Source organism: Entelurus aequoreus, linkage group LG01, assembly GCF_033978785.1.
Source record: "Entelurus aequoreus isolate RoL-2023_Sb linkage group LG01, RoL_Eaeq_v1.1, whole genome shotgun sequence".
Taxonomy (NCBI): domain Eukaryota; kingdom Metazoa; phylum Chordata; class Actinopteri; order Syngnathiformes; family Syngnathidae; genus Entelurus; species Entelurus aequoreus.
In genome coordinates, this window is record NC_084731.1 from 9,247,416 (window position 1) to 9,267,499 (window position 20,084).

At 39.4% G+C, this 20,084-nt stretch overlaps 1 protein-coding gene across 2 annotated transcripts in view; it reads left to right on the top strand.

Moving 5' to 3' along the window:
- The window catches only part of LOC133647980 (aryl hydrocarbon receptor-like), a 103,987-nt gene that overhangs the window by 33,938 nt on the left and 49,965 nt on the right, over positions 1–20,084 (top strand). For both annotated transcript variants that reach the window (XM_062043754.1, XM_062043745.1), the window contains exon 2: positions 4,682–4,869. In XM_062043754.1, coding sequence (XP_061899738.1) covers positions 4,682–4,869 — 188 coding nt within the window. The remainder of the gene's footprint in view (positions 1–4,681; positions 4,870–20,084) is intronic.

Below are 20,084 nucleotides of genomic sequence, written 5' to 3' on the forward strand. Positions count from 1 at the left end.
TGATGCGTGTGTCCAGTTTGGTGAGTTTTGAAGCATGTTAAGGGGGTCAAATTATAGCTCCAAGAGGCAAAGGTGACTGTTTTTACAAAACTTTTGTTTTGAAGGGGGAATTGCAAACTTCCTGTTGATTTTTGCTAAAGGATGTCAGTGTATGAAAACTAGGTCTAAGTGAGACCTATATAGAGGTTTTTGTTTCATGTCTCTACGACATTCCTACTGGAAGTTACAGGCAGTTTTGTCTGTGTTTTCTTCCTAGGGGGCACTAGAGCGCGATTTTGAGTTTTGGGGCTAGGTTTTTTGTTTAGATCGCAATTTTTGCCAGTCCTGATGTGTGTGTGTCAAATATGGTGAGTTTTGAAGCATGTTAAGGGGGTCAAATTACAGCTCAAAGATGTAATAATAATAAAACCTTACAAATACAATAGGGTCCTCTGTCCCAAAGGGACATTCGGTCCCTAATGAAGCAGTAATGTAAGCATTGACAAGGTTTAGTAATACATTGCGCTCCACAAGCTTGAGAACCACACAGACCAGGAACTTGATGGTTGAATTGACTCACACTTGAAGAACAAGAGTCATAAGACACTATTGTGAGGGAAGGAAACTACTTCCTCTTGTCGACAGGTTCAATTAGAGCTGTGCCATGTGGTCAAAAAATATACATCGATCCATCCATCCATCCGTTTTCTCCTGACGGGGAACTTTATATCCCGTGGTTATCAGGTATCGTTAGTATTTTGTCGCATGTTAACACTAAGTCTACTGTTCTTCAGGTCTTGAAGAGATAGAAAAGACTAAAGTGGTGTACGCTAACCTTTTTCCACTAGTAGTACCGGTGCTAATAAATGAAAAAAGTTGCACGGTCTATTTTTGAGCGCATTTGCAAGTGAATTTGTCACACCGTACATGTTCAAGTCGCTAGCAAAGACTAGTTGGGGTCGTGTTTTAGCAGAGCAGCCTACCATTGTTTGTTCGATGTCTGACGGTATATCGTTATATTGCACAGCCCTAGGTTCAACTTTAGATGGCTATGGTCACTAAAGGACTCTCACCAAAGCTTTATTGAAACCGCTGCTATATTTCACACATCTCCAAAGTTGCAATTTGATATTTAAATATTAGCATACATTTCTAACAAAGTTATAATAAATTTAACCGTATCAGTTATTGTGTACACACACATCAAACAAGTAATTATATCTCATGCTTCTATGTTTGAAGAGGAGAAGCTTATTTCCTACAGTTCCTGAAGGCAGCAGCCCTTGCCACACTGGTCAAGTTGCCCACTGTGCATGTCATAAAGCCTTCATGCCTAAACTGAAACTAATACTGACTATCCATCCAGTGTTGGCATTAACGCACTTTTTGTGTCTTATTACGCATTGAAGTCAGAAAGGACGCAAAATCCCGGAAGTCCACGCGTCCCCTGGATGCACGTTTTTTTAATCTATTAATTTTTACCGATCATTACTTTCCGCCTACGTTTTGTTTACCATGTTTTCCAAAGTTGAGCTTACCCACCTCAATACTTTTGATTAGAGATAAATGTAATATCGGAAATAATCGGTATCTGTTTCAAAAAGTAAAATTTATGACTTCAGATCCACTATGGACTGGACTCTCACAATATTATGTTAGATCCACTATGGACTGGACTCTCACAATATTATGTTAGATCCACTATGGACTGGACTCTCACACTATTATGTTAGGACCACAATGGACTGGACTCTCACAATATTATGTTAGATCCACTATGGACTGGACTCTCACACTATTATGTTAGATCCACTATGGACTGGACTCTCACTATTATGTTAGATCCACTATGGACTGGACTCTCACAATATTATGTTACATCCACTATGGACTGGACTCTCACACTATTATGTTAGATCCACTATGGACTGGACTCTCACACTATTATGTTAGATCCACTATGGACTGGACTCTCAAAATATTATGTTACATCCACTATGGACTGGACTCTCACACTATTATGTTAGATCCACTATGGACTGGACTCTCACACTATTATGTTAGATCCACTATGGGCTGGACTCTCACACTATTATGTTAGATCCACTATGGACTGGACTCTCACACTATTATGTTAGGACCACTATGGACTGGACTCTCACAATATTATGTTAGATCCACTATGGACTGGACTCTCACAATATTATGTTAGATCCACTATGGACTGGACTCTCACAATATTACGTTAGATCCACTATGGACTGGACTCTCACACTATTATGTTAGGACCACTATGGACTGGACTCTCACAATATTATGTTAGATCCACTATGGACTGGACTCTCACAATATTATGTTAGATCCACTATGGACTGGACTCTCACAATATTACGTTAGATCCACTATGGACTGGACTCTCACAATATTACGTTAGATCCACTATGGACTGGACTCTCACACTATTATGTTAGATCCACTATGGTCTAGACTCTCACACTATTATGTTAGATCCACTATGGACTGGACTCTCACAAAATTATGTTAGATCCACTATGGACTGGACTCTCACAATATTATGTTAGATCCACTATGGACTGGACTCTCGCAATATTATGTTAGATCCACTATGGACTGGACTCTCACAATATTATGTTAGATCCACTATGGACTGGACTCTCACACTATTATGTTAGATCCACTATGGACTGGACTCTCACAATATTATGTTAGATCCACAATGGACTGGACTCTCACAATATTATGTTAGATCCACTATGGACTGGACTCTCACAATATTATGTTAGATCCACTATGGACTGGACTCTCACAATATTATGTTAGATCCACTATGGACTGGACTCTCACACTATTATGTTAGATCCACTATGGACTGGACTCTCACAATATTATGTTAGATCCACAATGGACTGGACTCTCACAATATTATGTTAGATCCACTATGGACTGGACTCTCACACTATTATGTTAGATCCACTTTGGACTGGACTCTCACAATATTATGTTAGATCCACTATGGACTGGACTCTCACACTATTATGTTAGATCCACTATGGACTGGACTCTCACAATATTATGTTAGATCCACTATGGACTGGACTCTCACAATACTATGCTAGATCCACTATGGACTGGACTCTCACAATATTATGTTAGATCTACAATTGACTGGACTCTCACAATATTATGTTAGATCCACTATGGACTGGACTCTCACAATATTATGTTAGATCCACTATGGACTGGACTCTCACAATATTATGCTAGATCCACTATGGACTGGACTCTCACAATATTATGTTAGATCCACTATGAACTGGACTCTCACACTATTATGTTAGATCCACTATGGACTGGACTCTCACAATATTATGTTAGATCCACTATGCACTGGACTCTCTCAATACTATGCTAGATCCACTATGGACTGGACTCTCACACTATTATGTTAGATCCACTATGGACTGGACTCTCACACTATTATGTTAGGACCACTATGGACTGGACTCTCACAATATTATGTTAGATCCACTATGGACTGGACTCTCACACTATTATGTTAGATCCACTATGGACTGGACTCTCACAATATTATGTTACATCCACTATGGACTGGACTCTCACACTATTATGTTAGATCCACTATGGACTGGACTCTCACACTATTATGTTAGGACCACTATGGACTGGACTCTCACAATATTATGTTAGATCCACTATGGACTGGACTCTCACAATATTATGTTAGATCCACTATGGACTGGACTCTCACACTATTATGTTAGATCCACTATGGACTGGACTCTCACACTATTATGTTAGATCCACTATGGACTGGACTCTCACACTATTATGTTAGATCCACTATGGACTGGACTCTCACAATATTATGTTAGATCCACTATGGACTGGACTCTCACACTATTATGTTAGATCCACTATGGACTGGACTCTCACAATATTATGTTACATCCACTATGGACTGGACTCTCACACTATTATGTTAGATCCACTATGGACTGGACTCTCACACTATTATGTTAGATCCACTATGGATTGGACTCTCACACTATTATGTTAGATCCACTATGGACTGGACTCTCACACTATTATGTTAGATCCACTATGGACTGGACTCTCACACTATTATGTTAGATCCACTATGGACTGGACTCTCACACTATTATGTTAGATCCACTATTGACTGGACTCTCACAATATTATGTTAGATCCACTATGGACTGGACTCTCACAATATTATGTTAGATCCACTATGGACTGGACTCTCACAATATTATGTTAGATCCACTATGGACTGGACTCTCACAATATTATGTTAGATCCACTATGGACTGGACTCTCACAATATTATGCTCGATCCACTCGACGTCCATTGCACCGGTCGCCCTAGGGGGCATCTGCGGTCTTCTCCAAGGTTTCTCATTGTCCCATTGGGTTGAGTTTTTCCTTGCCCTGATGTGGGATCTGAACCGAGGATGTCGTTGTGGCTTGTGCAGCCCTTTGAGACACTTGTGATTTAGGGCTATATAAATAAACATTAATTGATTGATTGATGTGTCTGCAGCTAATGAGTTTGCTTGTGGAGAAACAAGCTGGCTCAGTTTGTCTCCTCGCCAAAGACAACAATTGTTTTGCTCATGTTAGAAAATCATTTACCTTGCAGACCCAAACTTCCACCAGCCCTGGGTGCCAAGTCGAACCCATCTAAACGACACCGTGGCCGTCTTAACGACGAGTTGGAAAAGCTAACTAGTCTGCTGCCCTTCACCAAGGAAGTCCGGGCTCGCCTGGACAAGTTGTCAGTGCTCCGGCTCAGCGTGGCTTACCTGAAGGTCAAGAGCTTCTTTAATGGTGAGTGTGACATATCCAATATGTGATGAAATAGCCCTCTTTCCAGTTTCCACCAACAATTGCAGAAATAACTTGTATTACCAGGATGAAATAACTATTGATAGTCTGCTGGGTTTGCATTTCAACACACCTCAAAGTTCCGAGTGATTTATTCAAATTGGTCTGGTGACATTTAAATAAATGACCGAATAAAGTTTCTTTGTAGTTTTTTAACATATTTTTGTTTTGCTATCCATGTTTTTTTACTCACTTTTTGCAAATATGCCGTGGCCAATAAGGCAAATACAACAGTTAGGTAATTACGATCGCCCCTTCAACCCATAACCACTTAAAAATAGAATAGAATAGAACACTTTATTGTCATCAAACTTGAGAGCATGACAACATTACAAGTGATTACTCTATTAGGTGCAGTTAAAATACACAAAAAACAATGAATAACATCCATCCATTTTCTACCGCTTATCCCTTTTGGGGTGGCGGGGGGTGCTGGAGCCTATCTCAGCTACAGTCGGCCTGCAGAGTTACATTTGTGCAGTCATTTGTTCAATGCGTGTTGCAGCAAAACCAAAGTACTGACAACACTTTTCTTTAGTTTGGAACAAATGTCTCGCTCTCGATTGCGTTAGCATTAGCCATGTTTTGAATATCCGCTGAGGAAGTAAGGGTGTGGAAGAGGGCCACGGAAGCTCATGGTGGCATAAAGCATGCCAGACTAAGATAAAAAAAAAAGTTTACCGTAAGTCACAGTTTTTTTCGAGGGTGCGACTTATACTCAGGAGCGACTTATGTGTGAAATTATTAGCACATTACCGTAAAATATCAAATAATATTATTTATCTCATTCACGTAAGAGACTAGACGTATAAGATTTCATGGGATTTAGCGATTAGGAGTGACAGATTGTTTGGTAAACGTATAGCATGTTCTATATCAGGCCTGGGCAATGATTTGACTCGGGGGGCCAGATTTAGATTAAGAAAATGTGTCTGGGGACCGGTATATCTAATTTTAGGAACACTAATACAAAACCTCACAAGAATGATTGAAAGCTAAAAACGTTATGACAGACCGCCTTAAAAAACGGAATGGAATTTGACATTTTTTTACTGAATGAGACACCCAGAATGTACATGAAAATAAAGAATGTGGGATTTACAATATTAACTATGAAGGATAAAACACTGAATATTGAAAACATATTTTACAATCAACCGAAACACAACCAAAATGCAACAAACATAGTGAAATATGAACGCAAAGGGTAAAAAAAACCCCCACCTACAATCTGAGATATCTCATAGTGACCAAAGTAACTAATTAGATGACCATAGTAACTAATTAGATGACCATAGTAACTAGTATATCATGCAGATTCCAAGCATTGAAAGACTTAGTATTAGGGATGTCCGATAATGGCTTTTTGCCGATATCTGATATTCCGATATTGTCCAACTCTTTAATTACCGATACCGATATCAACCGATACCGATATCAACCGATATATGCAGTCGTGGAGTTAACACATTATTATGCCTAATTTGGACAACCAGGTATGGTGAAGATAAGGTACTTTTTAAAAAAATTTGTAAAATAAGATAAATAAATTAAAAACATTTTGTTGAATAAAAAAGAAAGTACAACAATATAAAAACAGTTACATAGAAACTAGTAATGAATGAAAATTAGTAAAATTAACAGTTAAAGGTTAGTACTATTAGTGGACCAGCAGCACGCACAATCATGTGTGCTTACGGACTGTATCCCTTGCAGACTGTATTGATATATATTGATATATAATGTAGGAACCAGAATATTAATAACAGAAAGAAACAACCCTTTTGTGTGAATGAGTGTAAATGGGGGAGGGAGGTTTTTTGGGTTGGTGCACTAATTGTAAGTGTATCTTGTGTTTTTTATGTTGATTTAATAAAAAAAAACAAAAAAAAAACGATACCGATAATAAAAAAAACCCGATACCGATCATTTCCGATATTACATTTTAACGCATATATCGGCCGATAATATCGGCAGGCCGATATTATCGGACATCTCTACTTAGTATAGTTCAAGACTTACGGTAATTTGAAAACATCACTGCACATCATAATGGCAGCTACACTTTCCATCTTATACATCTAAAACAATTATTTAGGAATGTCCAGCGGGCCAGATTGAAAAGCTCAACGGGCCGCATGTGGCCCCCGGGCCTTAATTTGCCCAGGTCTGTTCTATATGTTCTAGTTATTTGAATGACTCTTACTATAATATGTTACGTTAACATACCAGGCACCTTCTCAGTTGGTTATTTATGCCTCATATAACGTACACTTATTCAGCCTGTTGTTCACTATTCTTTATTTATTTTAAATTGCCTTTCAAATGTCTATTCTTGGTGTTGGCTTTTATCAAATAAATTTCCCCAAAAAATGCGACTTATACTCCAGTGCGACTTATATATGTTTTTTTCCTTCTTTATTATGCATTTTCGGCCGGTGCGACTTATACTCCGGAGCGACTTATACTCCGAAAAATACGGTATCTTTTAAATCGTCTGCAACCAAAAACTCAAATTTATCGATAAAATTGATATATAAAACACTGGATTTGACTACATGTGAGAAGTGAAGTGAATTATATTTATGTAGTGCTTTTCTCTAGTGACTCAAAGCGATTTTACATAATGAAACATAATATCTAAGTTACATTTAAACCAGTGTGGGTGGCTCTGGGAGCAGGTGGGTAAAGTGTCTTGCCCAAGGACACAACGGCGGTGACTAGGATGGCGGAAGCGGGATCGAACCTGGAACCCTCAAGTTGCTGGCACGGACACTCTATCAACCGAGCTGTACCGCCCCATACATAATCATTCAAACTGTAATACATACTCTTAAAGGCTTAACAATGCTCTGGAAATATCAGGAACGAGACAGGCAACCGTTTATCGTTTCATGATCTTTGACTTCATCTCTATGAAAATGACAAATGTCTCCACTGGGACTCATTGTCAAAAGTGAATTTGGTCCTGTTCTTTCAACAAGGCCAGGACAGCTGGGATTTTTTTTTAAACTTCCAACTTCCTCTTATTGTTTCACTGCTTTTTTTGCAAGCTGTAAGCCATCAAATGCAGACTTCCTGAAAGACATAATCCTTATTGCTAGACAAGGCGTCGTGGGTGGAGTTGCTCTTTGTTACTAAATCAGTGTGTTGCTGTCCCTCCTGGCAAACCATTCGGAACTGACATTTGGACCAATGGAGGTTTAGAGTTACAGGCGAGTATGTCCTTGTGTGCATGGTTTAAGACAGACCTGGGTATTCTGCGGCCCGCGGGCCACATCCGGCCCTTTGTGCGTCCCTGTCCGGCCCGCGTGAGGCCAATCATAAATTACAAATTAAATTTAAAAAAAATATCTATGTCGAGTGTGCAATACAACGGTGCTGCTTTTGTTTTGAAAAGCGTTATTTGTATTACTTCCGTGTGGACGTATGCGCGTGCGTGATTGTGAGTGAATGTGAACAGCTGCAATCACAAATTACAAAATAAAGTTGAAAAAACATCTATGTCGTGCGCGCAATACAACTGTGCTGCTTTTATTTTGAAACGTGTTATTTATGGGCGTGTGTCCGTGTGTACCCTGTGAGTGAAGGTGCACAGCGACAAGTGATGCACGCTTTACACCCGAGACGCTAAAAAGAGAAAAGTTGATGACGAATGGCATGTTTTCAACAAGACATGGACTGCCAAGCAACGTTCCCTCTAAGGTGCGCGCCTGCGCAATTGCGCACTGCTCAAGCGTCCTCTGCGCACAGCAAATATATGCCGTGCACCAAATCGAATCCCATCTGAATTCTAAACAAAATAAACACATTTATTCTGTGTAATTTTGCAATGCAACTTTGAGTGACAGTGACAACAAGCGGCCCTAACGGTGTTCGTCAACACCGTTCAATTGAACACCGTTCAATTATTGTAACGTCTATCGAGATGCTAGGAATTATATCGATCACTTTATTGAGCAAAACTGTTTATATTCGGCCATAACCACACCAAAAACATGAGTATAACACTTCTATCTCGAAAAACTAGTCATTTTCTGCCATACAAACCAGGCCAAAACCAACTTGAAACCTGTCACCAACACGCATACCACTAAACCACTGGTGCGTTTATGGCCACACAAAAAGTCGGACAACTCAAACACCATGACTCCTCAGTCATACGTGTGCTTATTTTACTGTCATTTATTATTAATGTTAATTTATTTATATTAATCATGGAATGCTGTTACTTGAGAAAGTAACAGGGATGCACACTTCATCCTATGCTTACATTTCATTGTGCAACATGAGGATGTTTAAGGGAAACTAAATGTGATCTCTGAAAGGGGTACAAATGATTTCCAAAGTAGTGCTTTTGGTATAAAGTTAAGTTAGGTTAAATGAAAGTATAATTATTATTATTAATTATTATTATTAATATTTATCTTACGGTGTATATCAAAAATAATATTGAGCAACATTTAATTGAAATATTGTCGATGTGGCCCTCCAGCAGTGCTCGGGTTGCTCATGCGGCCCCGGGTAAAAATTAATTGCCCACCCCTGGTTTAAGAGAACTAGCAACCTTCAGTGTCTTCAGTAGAAAACTTAAGAAATGACCATATGTGTCATGCATGTTGATTTTTGCATCAATTTAATTGGGAGAGTTAATCAATGTAATCCCAACAGACCTGCTTCGGTATCCACCCCCTTCACCAGATTACCTTCAACCTATACCAGTACTCTACACCCAATCCCTCTTCGCAAACAAGCTCCACCCAACTACCTCAACAAACTTTTTAGAACTCAATGTTGTTGCTTTAGATCAGCTTGGTAGCACAGCAGCCGTCCACTGGGACAACTCAGGCTTTATGCATTCAAGGTGTACTGCACACACATCCACCCACAGCTCTAGAAGGTTCCACAGTGTACTATAGCCGCTGCTTCCTCCTGCTCGAGCCCTTTTTCCACCAAAAGTCCAAACACTTTGATTTCCTGGATCTAAGAGATTCCTGTTGATCTGTGTGGTTTGCATTTCCACAACTATTCTAACTTAATGGTAGTTTATACAAATAAACTCACGACGGATGGGAAAGAGGTATATTCCTACATTGATTCAATTCAGAGAAACAGACATTTGGTCAGAATTATTTTGCAAAAGTGTATTAAAATATAAAGCAATAAAAGAAAACTAGATGATTTTCCAACTCTGTGGCCAGAGTTTTAGTGGAAACGCAGGCAGGTATTTTGATTTACTTGGGTAAATAGGAAAGTCACTGAAGGTTACTGCAGTGGAAGAACACTTACTGTGGACTAGGGGTGTAACTGTACGTGTATTTGTATTGAACCGATTCGGTACGGGGGTTTCGGTTCGGTTCGGAGGTGTACCGAACGAGTACACATGCTAGCAGCGACCGGGCTAGGACAACATGTAAAAGCCAGAGCTGGAAGACCATCCTGACTCGTTAAGATCTCCCATTTGGGAACACTTTGGCTGCGCGATACAACAATGGAGGACGGAGGTTTGCCGACATTGTTCAGCAGCTGCTTCTGACAAAACGTCAAACATGTGTTGCACTTTTCCTGCTTCCGGCTCCCAGACCGTAGTCGAGGAGCGCAGGGGAGACACTCCTCCAGGGCCGATGTATTCTCGGGGGCAACACCCTTCACTCTACCCGGCAGTGGGTCTCCACAGCCCCGGACTCCAGAGTCCGGCGATTAGTTGCAAATCGTGGCTTTATTGAGGTCTTGCACACAGCCAATCCAACAAAACACTAGCCACTCCCCGCACTCACGCTACCGCTCCCTCACCTCGCTCGCCCACACACTCACCTCACATGCTGTCACATATTAAAGGGCCACACACACACATACGCTACTCTCATAACACATGCTAACCCATTTGAAGCGTCACCACCGCGTTCAAGCAGCCTCTCCTCGGCGAGTCAGGCAGGGCTAAAGCAATAACAAATGTTTTTATAGCAGCAGATTTAAGTCCATATTGCATTAAAAACTAGATTTTGACCCACTTCTATGGTGGAAGAACAATGAGCCCATATATCCTCTTACTGCCAAGTTAGCCAGGCTGGGGGGGGTAAGAAAAGTTAATCTGAGGCTGACATGACTAAACTGTTTAATGTTGCACTTTTTATATGTAGAAGAAAAGTTTTGTCATTTTATTTAATCTGAGCAACAACTTGAGGCAGTTTAATGTTGATTAACGTGGACCCCGACTTAAAGAAGTTGAAAAACTTATTGGGGTGTTACCATTTAGTGGTCAATTGTACGGAATATGTACTGTACTGTGCAATCTACTTATAAAAGTCTCAATCAATCAATCACAAAAAGCACTTTATATGTAGAAAGGTTTTGTTAAGAAACCATTCTGAGTCTTATCTTATTTAGTTTTTATTTGATATATGTTGACCACATTAACCCTGGCAATGGACCCTGTGTGTATATGTATGTTATGCCATTGTTTACAATTTTGGTAAATAAATAACCAAAAAATTTATATTTTGTTTTCTTACTGTACTGAAAATGGACCGAACCATGACCTCTAAACCGAGGTATGTACCGAACCGAAATTTTTGTGTACCATTACACCCCTACTGTGGACCCATGTTCCCTTACAGGCCTACTGAAATTATTTTTTTTAATTTAAACGGGGATAGCAGATCCATTCTATGTGTCATACATGATCATTTCGCGATATTGCCATATTTTTGCTGAAAGGTTTTAGTAGAGAACATCGACGATAAAGTTCGCAACTTTTGGTCGCTGATTAAAAAAAGCCTTGCCTGTACCGGAAGTAGCGTGACGTCACAGGTTGAAGGGCTCCTCACATTTCCCCATTGTTTACACCAGCAGCGAGAGCGATTCGGACCGAGAAAGCGACGATTACCCCATTAATTTGAGCGAGGATGAAAGATTTGTGGATGAGGAACGTGAGAGTGAAGGACTAGAGTGCAGTGCAGGACGTATCTTTTTTTGCTCTGACCGTACCATAGGTACAAGCTGGCTCATTGGATTCCACACTTTCTCCTTTTTCTATTGTGGATCACGGATTTGAATTTTAAACCACCTCGGATACTATATCCTCTTGAAAATGAGAGTCGAGAACGCGAAATGAACATTCACAGTGACTTTTATCTCCACGACAATACATCGGTGAAGCACTTTAGCTACGGAGCTAACGTTATAGCATCGTGCTTAAATGCAGATAGAAACAAAAGAAATAAACCCCTGACTGGAAGGATAGACAGAAGATCAACAATACTACCAAACACTGGACCTGTTACTACACGGTTAATGCTGTGCCGCCTGTCGAAGCCTAGCAATGCTGTTGCTAACGACGCCATTGAAGCTAACTTAGCTACGGGACCTCGTCAGAGCTATGATAAAAACATTAGCGCTCCACCTACGCCAGCCCTCATCTGCTCATCAACACCCGTGCTCACTTGCGTTCCAGCGATCGACGGCGCGACGAAGGACTTCACCCGATCATCTATGCGGTCGGCGGCTAGCATCGGATAGCGCGTCTGCTATCCAAGTCAAAGTCCTCCTGGTTGTGTTGCTGCAGCCAGCCGCTAATACACCGATCCCACCTACAGCTTTCTTCTTTGCAGTCTTCATTGTTCATTAAACAAATTGCAAAAGATTCACCAACACAGATGTCCAGAATACTGTGGAATTTTGCGATGAAAACAGAGCTATTTGTATTGGATCCAATGTGTCCGAATACTTCCGTTTCAACCATCGACGTCACGCGCAAACGTCATCATATCTAGACGTTTTCAACCGGAAGTTTCGCGGGAAATTTAAAATTGCACTTTATAAGTTAACCCGGCCGTATTGGCATGTGTTGCAATGTTAAGATTTCATCATTGATATATTAACTATCAGACTGCGTAGTAGTGGCTTTAAGTAGGCCTTTAAGGTCTTGTATCGCACTTGACTGTGGTTTACTTTTTTATGAGCCTACCTTGCAGAAAATGGTGGCTGTGGTATTTAAGGAACATGCCAGTTATTGTGCGTCATAACCATGATGTGTATAAAGGCTGAATGTAAGAGGATTTTGCTCTGAATTTGGTGTATTCTGATTTAAAACACCAATGTTGATAAGCACTTGAATACAGTGTAACCCTTTTAGGCCATCCCGATTTATGTCGACAACCCATCTAAGTTGACCAAGTCACCATATTCTGGTCCGCTGTGTACTTCTTATTACTAAAAAGTACCTGTCCTCAATGTCAACGTACATGATCGACCGCTTTTGTTGACATAAGATTTGAGGCCCAAAGGGGTAACTTCTCAGAAATATCGGTCTGTTTATTTCTAAATGTCTCATTACACATTACTTATTCTATCTCCTATGATTTTGCAAAAGCAGATTAGTGGTTAAGTCAAAATCAACAAACGTAGAAGGGTGGTAGGCGCAACCGGAAAGTCACTAATCTTCAAAGCTTCGTCATAGGACCAAATAGCCTTTCTTCTTTCGCAGTAGACTTTTCAGCTAGTTTTTTTTAACATCCTTTCTGCAACTAACAAAATGCATCTATCTAAATTTGGCACGAATGGAGTAGAAACCACTGTAGATTTAAAATTGTTCATCTCGCGTTTTCCTTATGTCTCTGGAGGAAGTCACGATTAAATGTTTCAACAATGGGTATTTTTGGTTATGCAGACAACCGCTTAATATCGACAGTAACTGTTTCCACTGTAGTCAAATAAAATGAAATATTAGACGTTATTGCAAGTAGGGATGGAAATTGATCCAGTGTTTCCCATAAACTGCCAAGATACCTGTGGCGGTGGGGGCGTGGCTATGGGCGTGGTCACCATGACATCATCGAGTCATTTGCATAATTTACTACAATGGTGTGATTTTCTCTAAAAAGGCTCAAAAAATGTATACTTACTAATTAATAATAACAGTTTTGTTTTAAATGTCCATCCATCCATCCATCTATCAATTTTACAATATAATTATGTACATATTTATATAGAGATTTGAACAATAAGTTATTCACTGAAATATATTTATTAATTGTGGTTCTTACAAAAAATATATCTTATAAAATATAAAAGCTAAAATGTCTCTTAAAGCTCTGCCCCTTTAATTAGTGCATAGTAAATAATTTAACTTTAGCCTACTACTACAACCATATTATTTACCAGCAACATAAAGTGAAACAGAGGCAGAGGTGTCCTGCCACAGTCAGTAACAAATAAACAGAAAACAGTAGTGGTCAAATACAAATAAGGCAACAAGAGAAGTATCCTACACTTCTCTTTTGTGAAGTAAATCTGAACAGCCGATATGGGCATCTACATCAACTATATGATTTGCCTGAGAAGCTGGACAGGACAAAAAAATAAAATAAAATAAAAATTATTTATTTTTATTTTTTTATTTTTTTTAAATTTGTGGCGGACGTAATTCTTTCGTGGCGGGCCGCCACAAATAAATGAATGTGTGGGAAACACTGTGATCAGATGTTTCCTGTTCCAATTCTCTTTAACAATTCGTTTTTTTTATTGGTTCTCTTATTCCTAGATGGAAATAAAGAGAACAAAAAGGTTGATTAGCATCAGTTTTGTTTAGAGGTAACATGACCTTACAAAGTCTATAGTGAGGTGTTAAGAGGCACGTACGTATCATAGGGAAAATAAAATAAATATAAAAAAATATTTTTTTTTTAGAATTTAACAAAATATAACTGAAATTCTGGTGGAAGGAAAACTTTTCTCTGACTACAACTGAACGTTCACCCACCGAAAATGAAGAGCCTCTACTGTGGCAAATGGGTGCAAGCCTCTGACCCCAAACTTAGTCACTGCTTGGTGAAATTCGTGAACTGGAGCGAGTACTGCCAGCCTCGGAGCCAGTCAGAATCTGTCTCTCATCTTGCTCATCTAAGTAAGAAGGCAATTTAGCATGTTGGTCCAGCCAGGAAGAAAGAAATACTTTGTCTTTGTAGCCTCATCCCTTTCTTGTCGTCCAGGCTTAGTTCTGGGACTATCCAGACGGGGCTGATGGGAAACTTCTTGAGGGTCCAGTCCCATGGAAGTTGCTGACAACAACAGCATTGTCTGGTGTTTTCTCATCAACTGTCATGAATGGGTTTTATCTAAATTCCCATCCCAATATATTGTATTCTCGACCTCCAGACCGATTTGAGGTATTGTAGTTGTGCTTTACAGCCACATGCTTCTGGGTAGAACTAAACAATCCTGCTGATATTTGGCAGCACTCCTAGGACAAGTAACAACATACAGAAAACAGATGCTCAGTTTAATGCAGGCACCTAAAACTCAAGTTGTGAATTAGAGGCCGAATAAGTGAAATACATTGGTACTTCGACTTTGGAGGTCAATTTGTTCCACTTGTAAAACACCTCGCCCATTGAATTTAAATCCTTATTTGACCTCCACCCCAGATCCCACCTCACTCCTACCCACTTCTCCAAAGAGGGCTGGCTCAGGGTGGAGGACAGAGTAAAACAACTTGCACTGAGCCTAGTCTATAAAATCCGCTACACCTCCCTGATACCGAAGTACATGTCCAAATACTTCCAGAATGTAAATTTCGCCATAACCACAACACCAGGGGGAGCTACACAAACCACGTGAAACCCAGATTCCGATCTAACAAAGGTCTTAACTCATTCTCCTTTTATGCCACATCAATATGGAATGCACTCCCAACTAGGGTTGGGTATCGAGTATCAATTGGAACCGGGACTAACTTTCCGATTCTCTTGGAATCGTTCAAAAGTTTAAATTTCGATTCCTATTTTCGATACCAAGTCCGCCGAACCGGAAGAAGAAGCCGCTGAACACCAACGAAGAAGCGCCCACCGCCGGAAGTGTTAGCATAGCTGAGCGAGTCAGTCAAGCTCAAGCATGGATAGCGGGCGTCGGCGGTCGAAAGTGTGGCTTTACTTTACAAAAAAAAATGAAATAACCACAAAATAACAGAGCTCCATGTCCATCAAGAAACGAGTGGAGAGAGAGCTGCAGATGTACCAGGACGTTCCACCGATACTTATGTCTGACGACCCTGCTACATGGTGGTGGTCCGGTGGAACCAACAAAAGACTTATCCTTTGCTGTCATATCTCGCTTTCTCCTATTGATGCGTTCAAGCTTCTTCCACACCCAGCGAACGTGTATTTTCCACAGCAGGAGACACTATCTGTCCAGAACGCTCACGCATCCTGCCTGAGAAGGCGGATATGGTCATTTTCCTAAACAAGAACTGTCTCTGATTTTATACTGTACCTGCTGCTAATCTGGACTGGGTTTTGCAAGTTGTTTCTTATTGTTTACTTGCTTTTCCGCACCAGGTTAGCCCATCAGTGGGAGCACGGTAACATTTTTAAGTACCTGCAGCATCATACACTTGTGTGTGTAAATGTGTTTTCATGAGGTTTCCTGCAGCATCATACACTTATGTGTAAAGGTGTTTTCATGAGGTTTCCTGCAGCATCATACACTTGTGTGTGTAAATGTGTTTTCATGAGGTTTCCTGCAGCATCATACACTTATGTGTAAATGTGTTTTCATGAGGTTTTCAAAAATAAAGCTCTCTTGAGGAAAGTGTACCCCTAGGAAAATGTATTCATAATTTATAATATTTATATTCAAGTTCAAGTTCATAGTTCTAGTTGAAAACAGCCCTGTGAGGAATTTATAGTAAAGTTCATAAAAAGTTAATAGAATTAAAATTGATGGAGAATGTCAGACTATTTCATTCAGAAAGACTGTAGGTTAGCTAGCTCATTTAAAATATCCTAAACTTTTTTTTGACCCTGCCTCTTAAAAGAATCGGAATCGAGAATCGCCAGGAATCGGAATCGGAACAAAGAATCGGAATCGGAATCGTTCAAATTTAAACGATACCCAACCCTAGTTACCATGTAGTGGTCAATTGTACGGAATATGTACTGTACTGTGCAATCTACTAATAAAAGTTTCAATCAATCAATCAAAGTCTTAAAGTGAGAGGCGGATTACACAGTGAGCGCTTGCACTTAGAACTACACGTTTTAATGTGAAACTACATAGAAGAGAAAACGAATGAATGATTACTGCATTACTTCATATGTGTGAACAGTTTCCTCCAGACCCCTCTAGACTTCCCAGTCCATAATCTGTCCCACATTTGTTATCATCAGTGCATCCCATCAGCCCACCCAGAACACTTTGTTTTGTTGCTGTGAAGTTTCTCAGCTTTCTTCTTGCATAGAGCAATCCTTCAGCTGGCAAACAATGAAACGAAACACTGTCTTTTTTTGTGCTCTCTTGTCGCCTGGGACTTAGTGGTTTTTTTTTGTCTTGTAAGACATGGGGCATAATTTTAAAGGTTGCAAAAAAGTTGTGTTAAACGTGCGTAAGTAACTTTCACCGCAAATGTTGGAATTTATTGAAAAATTTAATTCGGGAAAAGTTGCATGTTTATACGTACCCTTTCGACCATCCGTAGAGCTCGCGCTAAGTTTTCCAGTCACGGAATTCAGCGAGACCCGATGATGTCTCCATGCGAAAAAACTCATACTGGCACTTTAAAATACATCCGTCCATCCATTTTCTACCGCTTGTCCCGTTCGGGGTCGCGGGGGGTGCTGGAGCCTATCTCAGCTGCATTCGTAACATAACATATGTTACGATGTTCAGGGTTTCCCCCAGGTTGCCAATATACATGTGGCGGCGGGGGAGGTAGCTAGGGTGTGGTGGGGGCATGGCCAACGGGACATCGTATAGCAGGGTTTCCCACACATTCATTTATTTGTGGCGGCCCGCCACAAAAGAATTACGTCCACCACAAATTAAAAAAAAAAAACAACAACATTTTTTTGTTTTTTTGTTTTTTTTTTGTCCTCTCCAGCTTCTCAGGCAAATCATATAGTTGATGTAGATGCCCATATCGGCTGTTCAGATTTAATTTACAAAAGAGAAGTGTAGGATACTTCTCTTGTTGCCTTATTTGTATTTGACTTAATTAAATGTATTTATATTAGAAACACAACATGTGTATATAACAAAGGGTGCAAAGTCTGCAGGCAGTAGGAAACACATGGTTAAGTGTAGGGAGTAAAACTGATGGCAGTCTAAAGTTCAAGATTTTTGGAGCTCTTTGTTCAGCGGATCAGATGTTTGATGAAGCTCTGTGTCTATCTACCACCACTACTGTTTTCTGTTTATTTGTTACTGACTGTGGCAGGACACCTCTGCCTCTGTTTCACTTTATGTTGCTGGTAAATAATATGGTTGTAGTAGTAGGCTAAAGTTAAATGATTTAGTATGCACTAATTAAAGGGGCAGAGCTTTGAGACATTTTAGCTTTTATATTTAATAAGATATATTTTTTGTAAGAACCACAATTAATAAATATATTTCAGTGAATAACTTATTGTTCAAATCTGTATATAAATATGTACATAAAGTGTTGTAATTATATTGTAAAATGGATGGATGGATGGACGTTTAAAACAAAACTGTTATTATTAATTAGTAAGTATACATTTTTTGAGCATTTTCAGAGAAAATCTAATTATTGTAGTAAATTATGCAAATTACTCGATGATGTCATGGTGACCACGCTCATAGCCACGCCCCCACCGCCACAGGTATCTTGGCAGTTTATGGGCAACACTGTATAGGTTGTGTTTACCTGACGTCACGTCTGTCATAGCATTTTACCTTTCTTGAAGAAAAATGGGACCATGTCCTTGCCGTTGACCTAAGTGTGTCTGTTGAAGTCAGTATTTCATTTCACTGACAAACTTCACCTCACATTTTTCCCCTTTCACTAATATTGAAGTTGTTTTTTTTACATCATTACTTTAAGTTGCTCACCGGCTAACTTTTAACCATCACATGAAGTCATGTTACTCCATCAGTAGATCTAAAAAACAAAAACAAAACAGGTTTTCTTGTCTTAGGAAGATTATTTCTTATAGCTATTTGTCTTGTTTACATACTTTGGCCCAGGCAGATGAAAGAGGAGCCGGCTGGTTCAGACATGTTGGCAAACAGGCCATCTTGCCCACAACAAAGCCAGCCAATAGTTGCGTAATGCCTCTGCACATTAGAGCGAGCAGCAGAGCAAGTTTGAGTGGCATTGCAGTTTGTACTACTGCAATTAATACTTCCATGGCTGATGATGACCACATTACACATTTTAGCATGAGGCATTCACATTTTTTATTCATATTTAAACAAAAGTGTTTGCTAATGTCACGACTATACCCGAATAACATCTAACATTGTTTTGTAAGGTTTTTTGATTGATTGATTAAAACTTTTATTAGTAGATTGCACAGTACAGTACATATTCCGTACAATTGACCACTAAATGGTAACACCCCAATAAGTTTTTCAACTTGTTTAAGTCGGGGTCCACGTAAATCAATTCATGGTAAGGTCAGAGGCCATCTTGCTCACCCACTAATTGTTTGTATCATGTCTGTACAGCAGGGGTCACCAACGCGGTGCCCGCGGGCACCAGGTAGCCCGTAAGGACCAGATGAGTAGCCCGCTGGCCTGTTCTAAAAATAGCTCAAATAGCAGCACTTACCAGTGAGCTGCCTCTATTTTTTAAATTGTATTTATTTACTAGCAAGCTGGTCTCGCTTTGCTCGACATTTTTAATTCTAAGAGAGAAAAAACTCAAATAGAATTTGAAAATCCAAGAAAATATTTTAAAGACTTGGTCTTCACTTGTTTAAATAAATTCATTAATTTTTTTACTTTGCTTCTTATAACTTTCAGAAAGACAATTTTAGAAAAAAAACACATATACCTTTTTACCTTTTAAATTCCTTCCTCTTCACCTGACAATTTAAATCAATGCTCAAGTAAATTTATTTTTTTCATTATAAAGAATAATAAATACATTTTAATTTCATTCTTCATTTTAGCTTCTGTTTTTTCGACGAAGAATATTTGTGAAATATTTCTTCAAACTTATTATGATTACATTTTTAAAAAAATATTCTGGCAAATCTAGAAAATCTGTAGAATCAAATTTAAATCTTATTTCAAAGTCTTTTGAATTTCTTTTAAAATTTTTGCTCTGGAAAATCTAGAAGAAATAATGATTTGTCTCTGTTAGAAATATAGCTTGGTCCAATTTGTTATATATTCTAACAAAGTGCAGATTGGATTTT